The sequence below is a fragment of the Simochromis diagramma genome, unplaced genomic scaffold (genome assembly GCF_900408965.1).
Source record: "Simochromis diagramma unplaced genomic scaffold, fSimDia1.1 OVJJ01000079.1, whole genome shotgun sequence".
NCBI lineage: Eukaryota > Metazoa > Chordata > Actinopteri > Cichliformes > Cichlidae > Simochromis > Simochromis diagramma.
Window position 1 is genome coordinate 3,449,024 of NW_024387075.1, and position 14,376 is coordinate 3,463,399.

The 14,376-nt window shown below is 37.2% G+C and overlaps 1 protein-coding gene across 5 annotated transcripts; it reads left to right on the top strand.

Annotated features, from left to right (window-relative positions):
- The first annotated feature begins 90 nt into the window (after nt 1-90).
- LOC120742213 lies at nt 91-14,037 on the top strand. 5 transcript variants are annotated; one of them, XM_040045385.1, is made up of 17 exons: nt 91-312; nt 1,980-2,071; nt 2,542-2,705; nt 3,689-3,876; nt 4,455-4,559; nt 5,169-5,307; nt 6,324-6,471; nt 6,629-6,761; nt 7,843-7,995; nt 8,087-8,124; nt 8,230-8,259; nt 8,361-8,527; nt 9,578-10,053; nt 10,208-10,307; nt 11,742-12,177; nt 12,211-12,219; nt 13,048-14,037. In XM_040045385.1, exons 3-17 carry the CDS (start codon nt 2,574-2,576, stop codon nt 13,128-13,130), a joined length of 2,337 nt encoding a protein of 778 aa, XP_039901319.1. In that variant the 5' UTR covers nt 91-312; nt 1,980-2,071; nt 2,542-2,573; the 3' UTR covers nt 13,131-14,037. The 5 variants fall into 5 exon arrangements, with proteins under 5 accessions (XP_039901319.1, XP_039901320.1, XP_039901322.1 ...); XM_040045386.1 differs by having other exon boundaries at nt 11,742-12,025; nt 12,092-12,219; XM_040045388.1 differs by having other exon boundaries at nt 11,742-12,021; nt 12,088-12,219.
- The last annotated feature ends 339 nt before the right edge of the window (nt 14,038-14,376 follow it).

Below are 14,376 nucleotides of genomic sequence, written 5' to 3' on the forward strand. Positions count from 1 at the left end.
ATTTTTTATTTTTGGTTTTTCTCTTGCTGTATTTAATATAAAAGACTGCAGCAGGTGTCATATATACGGGGAAGGCGTACCTCATGCAGGGCACAATAATCAGAGCTTAGTCACTTCAGTTACGCTTCTCTTGGCATGCAGTAATTTTCATGTTTTCTTTAGAAGCTCTGGTTGAACCAGTTCAACTTCATTCTGTCGTCGCTCAAATTTAGTTTGCTTACATCTCAGCGCTCAAGACTGTATAGAAAGAGAATGGAGGCTGTAAGCTCCTAAGTTGGACTTTTGAAAATGAAGAGCTGACGACTGATTACGGTAAAAAAAAAAAAAAAATCTGTTCCTTGTCTGACATTTTCATTTCAGAGTGCCCGTTTTCTATATCTGGCTTTTATTCTGTGGAGGTTTTCAGGGCAGAACTGCCTGAGTAATTGACTGGAGTTTCATTTGTTATTCACCAACATTTAGAAACCTGATACTTTTTAACAGCATACAGTTCAGAAGTTTACCTACATTCAGCATGGGCATGAATGTCATGGTTATTTGGGCTTTTAGTTAAGTTTTTGTTTCCCAGGATTGTACAAGTTACATTTTTAATCACTTTAAAAAACAGTAATTGGATGTAAAAGTTTTAATTGATTTTGGATTTTCTGTAATCAACACTGTGAAGAGCATACATATAGGCTCATAGATACACTCAGATCTTTTAAAGGTTCTCCAGTGTCTTTTGACTTGGCTAGCCCAAGAACTTTGGCTTCTCATTGTGTAAACCTTATGTAGAGGTGCCTAGAGAAACGTATATTTAGCCGGTGTAGCACATTGTAGTCTGCTGCCATGTCTCAAAGCAGTTGCATAGTGCAGTTCACTACCTGGACAAATTTGTGACTGGAAAAGACCTAAATATTTTCCACAGGACACAAGATTTAAGTTAATTGTAATGTCTTATGTTTTCATTACATACACCTGTCAATATAAAAATCAGTTCTGTTTTTTCCAAGTCAGTTTGCCTCACGATATCTTTGACAAACATGGATCCAGCTCACTGGATATATGTGGACTAAAAAGAAGAGCATACATTTTTGGACTTTTGTGTGTTTTCTCATTAGTTTTGCCTTCTTACTGACAAATAACCCTCTCAAGCACCAAAGTATGAAAATATTAGTGTATGCACAAGGAGCTGATGGGTTTCTTTGTAGTCAGCAGCATTTCTTCACATAGTGGAAAAACTGAGATGCATCTTTTAAAAAAAGATTTCTGAAGATACCTCAGGGTTTAAATGTGTAGCTTAATCTTTATCCTGGAAATAAAAGAAACTTTAAAAACAAGAAAACTGTTTATTGATAGGCAATAGCTTTACTGGTCGGGCCCACTTTGAATGAAACTGGGCTCTATGTGGTCCATGATGTAAGATGAGTTGACATCTCTGATTTAGTTTCTAAAACTAGAAAATCTGTCACAGAGCCTTTTAAAAGAATGGATATAAAGATATACACCATAATATGTTGAACTATTTCTCCAGAACAGATTTTTATCACACCATGGACTTTTAAGTACAAAAGCAATGTCCCACTTTGCACACAGACATCACAAACAAATAAAAAATTTAAAAAAAAAACTCCTGTCATTAGAACATTAGTGAAGCTCAGAAAAAAAGCTAAATAACGCAAGTCACTACCAGCCACTTTTTGATGTGAATCTGTAGTACTGTTTTACATCCAGACATCGTGTTTTGCATTTTTGTATCGATACAAATCATTTTTTATTACCTAATTCTTTCATTTTGTCCCACCATTCTCATTTAGGGTTTTGCACATGGTGGGCATATGTTTGCTGGCTGTTTTATACTGTTGCCACACTTTTCAGTGTTAAGAAGATTTATTCTGCTATGATGGGTGGAACCTAAGAATTTGAAATGTGTTCCTTTTTTCCATTGTATTTATTTATTTGATTGATTGCTCTATCGGGTTGTCATTTATGATTTCCAGAGGTTGTTTGCTGTTGTCCTCAGGTTCTTGTACCCCTCTCTCAGGATTACTTATTGTGATTGGTGGGGGATTCCCAAGTGCAGAAACAGCAGGTATGTCACGGTCTTTTCATTTTGATGGCACTTAAGATCATAATTATTCCACAAAAACTGCAGGTGTTTTCTAATTTGTGACTGCTAAAATGGTTTCTATTCAAGTGAGTTTTGATACGAGGTTGATGTTTCACTCTTCAACCTGTCAAACTTTTATAACGTGGTATTACACACCTTGAATTGCAGAGCTGCCAGTTACAATATCATTATTAAATCATAAATAATATAGTGAGAGATTCCGTAGTATCATCTCTCACTATCCTGTCAGATATATAACGACAGCCTTGTTTCAGAAAGACAATGCGGGATCAGTGTTGGATTGACTTTAAAAGTCAAATTTACTTAAAAGTAAATCCTTGAGTGAAGTGTAGATAATTCAGGATTCAGGGCGGGGGGTTGCAACTAATGAAAAGTGAGCTAGTGCTCTGACTCTTGACTACTTCACCTTCCTGTCTTTGTATTTGCCAAAGGTTCAGACTCGCTCCTTGCCTGAGAAGCTGAGATGCTGGACAGATTCAAAATGCATATCTTATTGCTGGGCCTGGCTCTGTTGATGCTAGGCCTGGCCTCTGACGCCTCTTCTCTTGGCCTGACTGTGCATGTTGTGCCCCTGGACAGTGATGGAGGAAAAACAGTGAGCAACATTTTCCCTCTTTAATTTTTTTTCCTAAAATCCAAGATCTCCCACACTCTCAGCTGTTCCTCATTATACATTTTTACTATCACATTTTAGTCATGTGTTGAGATTTTCATAAACTCAAAATTATAGCAGGAAACTAATAAAAGACATTTTCCATGATTCATAAACCATATTATTTTATGCCTCAGCATTATTATTTATTAGAATTATTTATCAAAACTGTGCTTCTGTAATTTTACTTTACTAAAATTATACTTTCCTTGAAATATCCTAACGAACGTGTTCACCACTCAATTAGTTAAAACGTTTCAGGATTCACTGCAAGAACGAAAAAAAAAACATTAAAATTGACATGCTTCAAAGTGAACCCTTCCCCTTCTTTCTTTATTTTAGTTGCTACTTACTTATGTGTGCAAATAATTGATTCTTTTAATTCTACAAAACAAATTCAGTGTCAGTCATTGTGTAGTGTGTTAGGTCTGTTGTAATCTAGTTGGGCATTCTTCTATGCAGTCCTGTCAGCTGTGTACGTCTTAATTACTCATGGCTCCATCTATCCTCAAAAACGAACCCTTACTTTCATATAGATTTAATAGCTGAACTAAGGATAATGTTGATATTGTTGTTTTTTTTCATAGTTGTTGTCTCCCATTGTTACATCACACTGGGCCACAAACATCCCATAAATTAGTGCTTCAACCCAAATTCAGTTATTTTTAGTTGTTTCATTTGGTTGATGGGAATTGCAGTGTAGCATCCTACTAATACTCAACATTAGTGGGTAAAATAAAAGTAACAAATACTTTATTTATCTCAAAGGGTAGGAAATTATGCTTACTAATAACTGTCAATTAATAGTCAACATACTAGTTGTGTGGGTCTCAGGTTGATATTTGGTGCCTGATGAACTACATGCAAATGTTTGTAATGTTTGTTTAGTGCAGACATGAGGGAGTTTGTCTCTTTACTTCTTGCAGGTGCGGGCTCATTTCACTGTCATTGCTCCTAGTCCTTGTCCGTCTTTGTCTGAACTCTGTGCTCCAGGAGAGGACTGTCTAGTCCACACCACCCCGTTACCTTTCACTGGGACCAAACCCTCTGACTGGTGTGTCCGCCAGTGGCAGAAAACTGTCCCCAGTGACTACAGAGCTACCATCAGTTTAGGGTATGAGACCTACAATGCGAATACCCTTGACCTCAGACATGCTAAATTTTGTATATTAATTTTTACATTTTAAGTGTCAGCTCCATTTTTCATCTTTTTAAAAGAAATTTGCGCAGTCTATTTGGAAATAACTCTGAGATTATTCCAAGTGACATTGTTTTGTTTCTTAGACAACTACGGAGGACTTTTATTTGTATTTATTTTTTTGTTCTACTAGATCAGCTTTGCATAATTCAGAGTTTTTTCTGATTTGTTGCCCCTCGCAACAAAGAATGGGTGAAGCTGGGGCTTCTATGGTCCCAGCGAGAGGTTTGTGCTTGAGATAACCACATTAGTGATATCCCACAATATCTGAAATCATAAAGCGCTAAGAGTACACAAAATCATTTAAAATTGACTATTTCAAGCAGTCTGGAGCCCAAACAAACTGACTTATGATTCTTCAGTCCTGTGCGAATCAAACCGTTTGCTATGGAGCATTGTGTTTACTATCTGTGACAAGATCAATGATGTTATTTGTTAAATTAAAGGAAGAAGCCATTAATACAGTTTTTTTTTGTTTTTTTTTACTGTTTTAGGTCCAGAACAGAATTTTTTGTGTCTATAAATGCAGAACCAGTGATCCGGGCAAACAGCGGGAGACTCAACCACCCTGCTTTTGTGGCTCTCCCTCCTCCACTAAGGTAGTGTAAACACCTACTCTCTGCTCTCCTTCCTCTCGACTCCTGTATTCAGACATGAGCTGAATTTGTGTTAATTAAATTAAGGACATTTAAGCTGTCATAAAGAGATATAAGCTACATATGTATCTGAACAAAGAGCCATACAAGATTTTACATGAAATAGATTTTTAAAATGTCACTTGGTTATTCGGATGATTTAAATCTGAGTGTAATCTTTTTTTTTTGTTAAAAAGTCCATGTGAAATCAGAGTGAAGCCTGAGTCTGCAGGTTTATGCGATCAGTTTCCACTGATTTGTTTATCTGTTACTCATGCTCACCACTCGCAGTGGCTTTTTCAGCTCCAAAAGCCAGCTGTTGCTGGAGGCCAAGTTTAAGATCACCGCCCAAACAGGCGTCACCAAAGAGGCAACATTTCGAGAGCTTATTGACGTCAGCCAAAGTCTTTGCTTCTCAAAGACTTCTTCAGAGTGATGCCTTGCCCTTCAGCTGTACAGACTGCACCAAATCCACTTTCATTTTTGTTTTCTCTCTTGTTGTGATTTATGATTCAAGAAGCTGATTATCTCTTTGTCTGCATGCCACCAATATTTCTTGTTCTGTGAGAACAGGGCCCGTGTGAACTGTCCTCACGACTTCCATCTGTCAGTGAAAGACTTGGATGGGGACAAGGTCCGATGTCGATTTGCCAGTTCTGACAAGGGAGAGTGTGTCAGCTGCACCCAGCACTCTTTCATAGAGCTGGATGGGGTGAGTTGTATTTCACGAGTTCAAGGCTTTATTATTGTAGGCACTAAAATCTATTTTATTCTTAATTAAAAACATATTTTACTATTTTAAAGATGATTACAATTAAACATAAGTGCGGATTAGACTAACATAAATATTTAAATATGTTCAGCACCAACCAACACCCAACCCACTCCATCTTTGGGGTTTCATCAGGACAGAAATCTGGCGTAAAACTCTGCCAAATCAGACATGTGGAAATACCTGCTGTGGTGAATGATGTGTCTTAAATTTGTGAAGAAAACCCCCCAAAAACCAGGGAAAAAAGGCAAATCTCAGCTTGGGTGAAAAAAGAAAGGCTAGATACAAAGAGGTTGCAGGTGAGCTGGGAGGAGCTGTAGGTCACATACTGGCAAGGGGAAAGTAAACAGCAGGGAGTGTTAGACTGAAATGACAAAAGCACAGTGTACACAGTGAAAGAACAAAACATGTAACTATGACAGTGACGTAGAGCATAAAAGTATAAAGTAGCTTAAAATTTAAACACAGTAATGAAATATTTTACATCCTTGCTCTTTAACAGAATTTTATCTATCGCTTCCTTTACCCAAAGTAATCTACCTCCTCCCACCAATGAGAATCTGGAATTCTCATTGCCCATAATGTCAAAGCTATTCTACGGCTGAAGCGTGTTGAAGACATCAAGTCACTCTGTACTAGCAGAAGTCAGCCTTTCCAGTAATCACATTCCAGTTAATTTGGAAGTGCAACTGAATTCTCTTTGGTCTTTGATCAGTGAAATGGTTTCCAAAGTAAAAACTTGTTTGGTTTAGCCATAATTTGCTTAGTTAAAAGCACCATTGTGTAATATCGTTTGCATACAGTCTGGAAACAAGTTTAACCACTCAGTTTTTTTTTTTGTTGTTTGTTTGTTTTTTTGCCTTGTATTGATGTCATTTACAGTCAAACATTGCCCACACATACCATTGTGGAACTTGTTCATCTCTGTTGTTGACATTGTTTCATTCTTTTACCAGGAGAAATGCATTTTGTCCTTCACTGGACAGGCACCTGCAGGACAGTATTTTATTTACCTGATGGTGGAGGACCTGATTCCTTCGCCCAGAGTAAACCATGCCACAGATCTGCCCCTCAGCTCTGTCCCTGTCCATCTCTCTCTAACTGGTGAGGCTGACAATCGCTTAGATGACATTTTGGTTCAAGTATAGAGAATAATAATTGCGCTTTCTCTCATCATCTGCCAAAATGAAAATAATAATTTTACCAGATTAATAATAACTTATAGCATAATGTAATAAATGGTTTCATTTTGTCTTTCCAGTGGAAGAGTCATATTTTAGTTGCTCTGATGAACCAGTGGCCATAGACAGGACCCCAAAAAATGACTCTGTGCTGTTTGTTCTGCCGTACCAGGAGGAGAAAATCAACACTGACTATAGGTCGGAGGAGGAGAGGTGAGTCCTGGTGGCTCTTCCTTTGCCATCCCTCCCACTGCTTTTTAAACATCCCAACATGGTTTATTCTTTTATTTTCTGTTGCTGTTGCTGCATTTTTGCTGCATATGCATGTATAGGAATGTGCATATGTACATGTACAAATATACTTGTATAGAAAAGTTATATAAGAGTCTGCTTGTGTGTGCATATATATGGATGTCTGTGAAGGTTCTCAGTCATCCAGGTCATCGTAGTCAAAGGAGCTTGCAAAGAAAAGCGTCTGGACTTCTTTAAGTTGCTTGAAGATGTTTCACCTCTCATCCGAGAAGCTTCTTCACTTCTAAGGTCAAATGGCGGAGAGTCCCAGATTAAATCTGAAGAAGCTTCTCAGATGAGAGGTGAAACGTCTTCAAGCAACTTAAAGAAGTCCAGACGCTTTTCTTTGCAAGCTCCTTTGACCATATATATATGGATGTTTTGTAATCTTTTTTTACCTCATTTATTTGAATTCTTTCTTTCATTTGATTACATTACCCCTCTGTTCAGCACTTTGGCCAACACTTGATGTCTTTCAAACATGCTATACAAATAAAGCTGACTTGTTGTGCAAAAAAAAAAAAAAACAGTCTGCATATTGAAAAACAGACCTCTGTTTTAAAGAATTACAACAGGGGACTGAAAACGGTAGCGTGTGTGTGTGTCGAGTAAGCACATTTTATATAGTACATGTAAAACCAAAGTGCTTCAGACTAAAATAAAATAAAATGATTTCATTTAAACTCATTTGATTTCATTTAGATTTTCCATGTAATTTTATCACATAAGCACAATGTAAAATGTTAATATAATGGTTTGGTCAAATGAAATTCATTCAGTTGGTATATATTCTATTTGTACCAAGTGGATTTTCTTACATTTAATTTTATATATTTCCGTTGCATTTTACTAAAAAAAATAAATTCCTTCCTGTTTATTGAGGGTTGCGAGGGTGAAGAATTATTTTTTGAGTGTGCCTGTGTGGCTTTGCAAGAAGTGCGAGAGGTGTGAAGTATTTTTAGGTGAATCAAACATTATTAAAGGTTTCTCTCAATATTTACAGTGTTTTAGAGTTTGCCGTGGTTGGGCCCCCTGACCTCTACAGGACTGGCTTCACATCAGTCGGCCCCCTGGCCACTATGGCCATGGCCTGGATCCGCTCTGAAAACAACCTGACTCATCTGTTGCCCATCTGCTTTGCTGCAAATACCAAGAGGTCAGCTGATGCTTTATTAAACCTGTATGTATACATTTGCATATATGTGCTTCAGATGAACCTGTCTGATCTGAATGTTTTATCCTGTCAGTTTACAGTCGGAGCCAAGATGTGTGTGGCTATACCAAAGTAAGAGCTTGCTTAGAAATATCTGGCAAAACAACTTCTTTCTTTACAGCAGGGTTTTATCTGAAAATACTCACTGCTTACATGTTCCTTTGCAAACTTTTTCAGGGGAAACCAGAACATTACCTGCTGGAACAGGTAGAAATTCAGGTCTTGTGTGTGAGATTCAGGTGATTTCGAGTGTGATAAGTGTGGTTGCGTGAGTTAGTATCAATAATTAACCTTCTGCTCCTGGCCAGAACTGAAGTGTGAGAAGACAGAGATGACTCTGGTGCTCCCCATCACCTCGCTCACAAACATCAACCTTGCCGAACTCCAGCTCAACAGCCCCACCTGCCCCGTCAACTACAACAACACACATGTGACTGCAACCATCTCCTTGGACGGCTGTGGCACAAAGACTGTGGTAAAATACTACACAATTATGTCTTCCTTTACTTTTTTGTTAACTGTGGCTTTCTTCTTTTATTTTAATATGAAAGGCTTTTATTCAAGAAAGGAATCACAGCAGTATTTAAAGAGCAGCTTAACGTAAACTGAAACTCTTGTCTTTGCTGACAACATGTGGTTTCCTTTCTCCTTGTATATATGTGTTTCAGGAGTCTTTAGAAAGCAGTTTTAACTAAGTAACGAATCAATAACTATGAACTATGAGTTGATGAATATCAAAATGGTGAAATAAAGCTTAGCTGAATTAGCTTAGTCAGCTCTGAGAATGTTCACTCTGAGTTAAGCTTGTAAGAAGAGTTCAGAGATTTAGGCTCAAACATGCAGCCTAAGGGCTGTAGCCTTGTGATTGTACCTCCGTATGGACTGAATCAAATGTAAGACATTAAACAGTCATATCATTCAGTAACAATTCCAGCATAATGTAGCTTTAACCCCCAGCAGATTGCTCTTTCAGCACACATAAATGTCCTGTAGCCTAATATATATTGCCTACTGGACTTGACCTCTGTTCAGCTAAAAGAAAAAGAATTTACCTCCATCTATCAAGACACATCCATGCTGTGTAATATTAGTGCTGTAAGGCTGGATAATGCTGTTCAGTGAAATTATAGTGGGATAAAAAAAAGAAGGCTGTAAAGTTTAATTAAGTAGTCATCAGAGAATAAGAGAAATCCTTCTCATGTTTGCTTCAGGCTATAAAGGAGGGAGACGATATGTAAAAACTGAGGTGTTAAAATAAACTTTCCAGCGAGCAGTGTCACAGAGTCACCTGCAGTAGACCAAGAGTTTAACTTATCTGTCTTTTCTTAAAAAAATAATTTCCCTTATCTGAAGCTCTGTCATCTGGTTACACAGAAGATGAAACTTATTGGAAACCTTTTAGTCAAAATAGATTTTCTGGCCTTATATTAAAAATGATTTCTCAAACGATGAGATATTTTGCAGTGATAGATTATTTGTTTGGATTTTTTTCATTTTCTCTTTTCTCATTCTCAATTTTTCCCAGCACTCGGGCCCAGAGCTGGTTTACACCAACACCTTGAAAACCGTGCGTCCCTACTCTATGATTAGCCGCCAGCCCTTACTTATCCTGCCTTTGGCCTGCCGCATCCCAGGAGTCCAGGTCAAGGGCCCAAATGCTTCAATTGAGATGCCCACAGAAAAAGAGACCTTTGGTGAGTTTCGTGTTTGGATTGAATTTTACCTCCCAGGAACAGGGCCCCTGGCACAATTCACCAGAAATCCCACGTTTCGCTCTAACGTCAACTCACCACAAAGAGTGCGTAGAGCTGTTGACTCGGAAACAGGAACCAACTCCAGTAACAGTACCTGTGTAAGTGAAGAAAGTGGATCCAGGATCAAACAACTGGACCTCTACGTCAGGTCCAATTGCAGTGTGGTTCGAGCCGAGATGATAGTAAACGACTGCATCGAGTCTGAGACTGAGGACTTTGCAATAAGCCGTCCTATTCTAGAACAAGGGTCAGTAACATTCAGCTTGTGTCCTGTCATTTTTTCAAAGTTACCACTTTGGAGAGGACAGATGCTCTTAGAAAGTCTTCTCAAAGAAATGTTGTTTTCAGTACATGAAGCATATCATACAAACTGAAATAGCAGTCGCATTTCTCTCTTTCAGGTGCTTGGCATCCAGCAACGCCTTAGAGATTATTACTACCCAAAATAATTCCAGGGTTTACCGCCTTGATTTGAGTACAATACAGACCAATGGAACAACTGTAAGTGATGTCATATAACACACACATAAGCATAAGTGTCACTTTGCTGTACTCTTTCTGTGTACCAAAGGTTTGTTTCAAACAAAAGTTGAAACTGAGAAAGAAATCATTTTGACCAGCAAAATACAAAAAGTATTCAGGGTCATTCAATGTCAGTTCATCAAATCAATGTTAAAGATACATTTCTTAAACGGCATTATGCAAAATTTCAGCATTACTGTGGCTGTTTTAGACAATTTTCTAAAAACTACTTGAGTTAGCTTTTTTCACAATTTCTGTCTCTAAGAACACTTAGGAGCGCAGCTCAAGCTAGGAGAGCATGAAGGATGCTTGAAGTCCCTTAAATATTTGGATGTCTGATCTCCGACAGCTGATCTGTATTCCAGCAGAAACCACCGTTTTGTACGCAGGGGGTGATATTTTGTTTACAACTAGTCAGATACAAGGAGGATGATATTATTTAATGCAGTTCAAGTCAGGTGAAAGGATCTAGCTCAAGTAGTTTTCTAGATAATTGAATTTTAAAAAGGGGGCTTCACAAAAACGGTGCTAGAAAAACATTTAAAACAGCCCTGGTGTTTTCCCTTCAAATACTTATCTGAGAGCAATAGTGGCATGATGTTTTTCATGATTCCTATTAAGAGTGTATTTTTGCCCTCAGTTTTGTTTTCAAACAAATTTGTGACGGTCGAGTGGGAAGTTGACAAATGAGGTGCTCCTTAAAAGTGATGCAAGCCCCTGTGAGTTTTGTAGTGTGTTGTAGCCACGGGAGTCATAATAACTCATAATAACTGTTTACTTAATTAACAGTTCTAACATTTGAAAAATGAATTTTACAAGCTTTCCAAAAAACATTGTGTTTAAATTAAAATTACGATTTATTTTTATGTATGTTTTACCTTATTTATGTTTTAAAATAAAGTTGATATTTTTAGTTTGGAAGCCAGTTTTAGGGAAATCCCTACAATTTTTCTCCTGTTCAGTTGCACATCTGCTGTTTTCCGCTTTTTTAAATTTATTACATTCTCAGATGCAAAAATAAACAAATAAATAAATAGAAATTAATTGTTGGTGTAGTTGGTTCTATCCCACTGGGCCAAACAGATTTCCATGAGACTTTGTTTCATGTAGCTAGCACCATCATCTGCTCAATGTTTGAACAATATGTTGATTAGTTACCAAATACCTCTAAAGCAAATTGCAGATTTTAAATTAATTTTACTAATCAGTAAGTGCTATCAAGCATGCTATGGAAATGTACTGACCACTGCACACATCATGTGTGGCGGCTGGCTTGTTCTGAGCATTTGTCTTGATTGTGCTTTAGAATTGTTCCAGTATTAATGCTTCGTAAACAGCTGTAGTGCTCTATGTGGCGATAGTGTGAAATACTTTAATCTGAACACTGCTAAGTGTGGCTTTTTGTGTTTACAGCTGTATGTCCAGTGCACAGTCAATCTGTGCATTACCACCATGCCCTCTCTGTTGTGCCCAAATCTATGTACCAGCTCCAGGAGTCAGAGCACCCTGGTTGGCAGTGTGTTCACCAGCAGCTACACAGTCAAATCAGGACCTGTGAGCCTTGTGCTCACCACTCCTGCTCCAACCACAACAGCCGTGGCAAACACAACAACCGCAGCAAATACAACAAGTACTAATGTAACAACCGCTACTACAGCCACAGTTACAACTACTCGTACAACCAATACTGCAAGTACATCAGCAACTCCAGCTGTTACAGCTGCAACTACTGCAACCAGTATCACAACCAATACTGCAAGTACATCAGCAACTCCAGCTGTTACAGCTGCAACTACTGCAACCAGTATCACAACCAATACTGCAAGTACATCAGCAACTCCAGCTGTTACAGCTGCAACTACTACAGCTGTCCATAACACCGCAGGAAGTGGTAAGACAATTTATTTTAAACAAGACTTAACCTCTCCTCTGTTTTTAAACATTAATTCACTAACATGTAAAAGACAATATTAATGACAATAAAAGTCAGTTTTAACCTTTTGGGTTTCCTGCAACAGTGGTTTTGATTTTCAGGAAAGTAACGAGCAGTGGCTTATTTCAGGGCCACTGGCTTATTCATTCCTGGCCAGGTGCCTAAATATAAGCAAATTAAAACATGTAGGTCACACTCAAGTCAAAGATGACAAAAGTGCTTTACAGGCTATGCAAATTATACATTTAATTAAGCGTTGGTCAACTTTTAATATTTCCATCGTTTTTAATACATTTAATTAAGAAAATGTAAATGTTCCTGTGTCTGAAGTACTTTGGGTCAACTTCTGTTGTTTAAATGTGCTACAGGCTCTAAATAAAAAAAGTGTGAGAGTCAACATAAAAAGATTTTAAAGTTTTTCATAGTGCATGTTTGATATACATTTTTTCTCTATAAAACAGTTCAGTGGGCTGCATAATGAACTTGAAGGATAGAAACAAAGTATCGATCCTATCACACTAGTGTCAACCTTACACCGATACAAGTGTTGGAATCAATACTATCAATATTTTTGATTGATCCGTCCCTCTCTACCTTCTTAAAGGAGTCCCAAAGAGATTTGTATCCCTTCCAAGTGTCAAACTGATGATCTTTCACTTGTTAGGCAAATGTGTAAAATATTACCATATTCAATTATATAATCTTGCTTTTAATGTTTAAATGTTAATAAGTGCACAGTGTTAACTGTAAACTTAACTCACTGACCTCATCTCTCTTCCACTGCAGCTCCATATCAGGCCTCATCTCTGGCAACAGGAGTGATTTTGACAACTTTCAGCATATTTCTTCAGAAAATGCTCCTTTGCTGATCCTGCATCTGGAGTTATCTGTCACATTAGGGAACACCTCATTTGTTTCCTTTGGACATTTAGAGATAGAATCACACAAATGATTCCAGTGTGTATTTTGAGCTGTTTCAGATTCCCACATTAAAGTGAGATCACACAAAATACTGTCAAAGGGAAAAGAAATAGATTGCATAGAATTTTCTTAATTCCTCTATCCCTTTCATAGTTATAAGATGGTAATAAATACTTAAGATGCAATATTAAAAATGTTAAACTGCTGTATTACACTTTACTAGTAAAATGGTGGATTTATATGACCTTCATCGACACAGCAATTTGTTTGTTTTACAAATCAGGACCATTGTGGATAAAATGTCTTCTTCACCATGAGTAAAACTTTTAAAATTTTGGTTAACTGGCACTTTAAGATCTACTTTATGTATTTTTTTCATAGTCCAACAAAAACCTGTTTAAGAAAAAGAACTTGAGCTTATCATTATCTAAAGTGTATCCATCTTTACTTCAGATATAAAAATTAAAATTGTATGTGTATTGTTTTTAGATTAACATAAATATGTTGCTAAGTAGTTATTATTATTAACCATCTGTTTCTAATAATTTTTCCTTTTTACAGTTCTATTTTATTAATCTATTATAAGGCCTTTCAACTGTGTTTGTTTGCAAAGGCCAATATGAATAAAGCATGAATTATTATTTGATGAAAGCTGTACTGGTATTGGATCGATTTCCTAGCTGTTGTAGGAGATTTTGGTAAAAGAAGCCACTTTTCCCCCTTAATCAATCTCTACTGATGCCAAAGAAAAATAGAAAAATATTTTTTTTCCAGGAGCACTAATCAAGGTCCTAGGTCTAATAATAAGATCAGTGGTATTAGAAAAATCTCCAGGGTGGTTTTAACAATGAGGCAGAGAACAGCAAGTAGGAGGGTTATACAGGTATTTTAATTGTGAGTATGTAAATATGTCCTCATCCTTGGAGATCAGTGTGTGCAATTAAATTATTTAGCTCTAAGGTACACTTACTAGCCATATCTTATTTTATCAACACATGTGTGGTGTCATATCAGAATCAGTTGTAGAATAATACATATATAAGCCTAAATATCAGTGCAAATAAATACTTATTAAATGCACTAACTGTGTACGTTAGTCATTGTAACTGACAAGAAAGTTACTGAGCTTATCTGTTGAATTCAGTATATTGTGCCGTACACGTAATGCCATGGAAGGCGTGCCGCCGTCCATGG

Excerpts from the sequence above, each read along its gene's own strand:
- LOC120742213 (XM_040045383.1), top strand. The coding sequence starts at position 2,574 with ATGCTGGACAGATTCAAAATGCATATCTTATTGCTGGGCCTGGCTCTG. Across the intron at positions 10,054-10,207 it reads CGTCCTATTCTAGAACAAGG|GTGCTTGGCATCCAGCAACG; the intron begins GTCAGTAACATT and ends TCTCTCTTTCAG. Across the intron at positions 10,308-11,741 it reads TACAGACCAATGGAACAACT|CTGTATGTCCAGTGCACAGT; the intron begins GTAAGTGATGTC and ends TTGTGTTTACAG.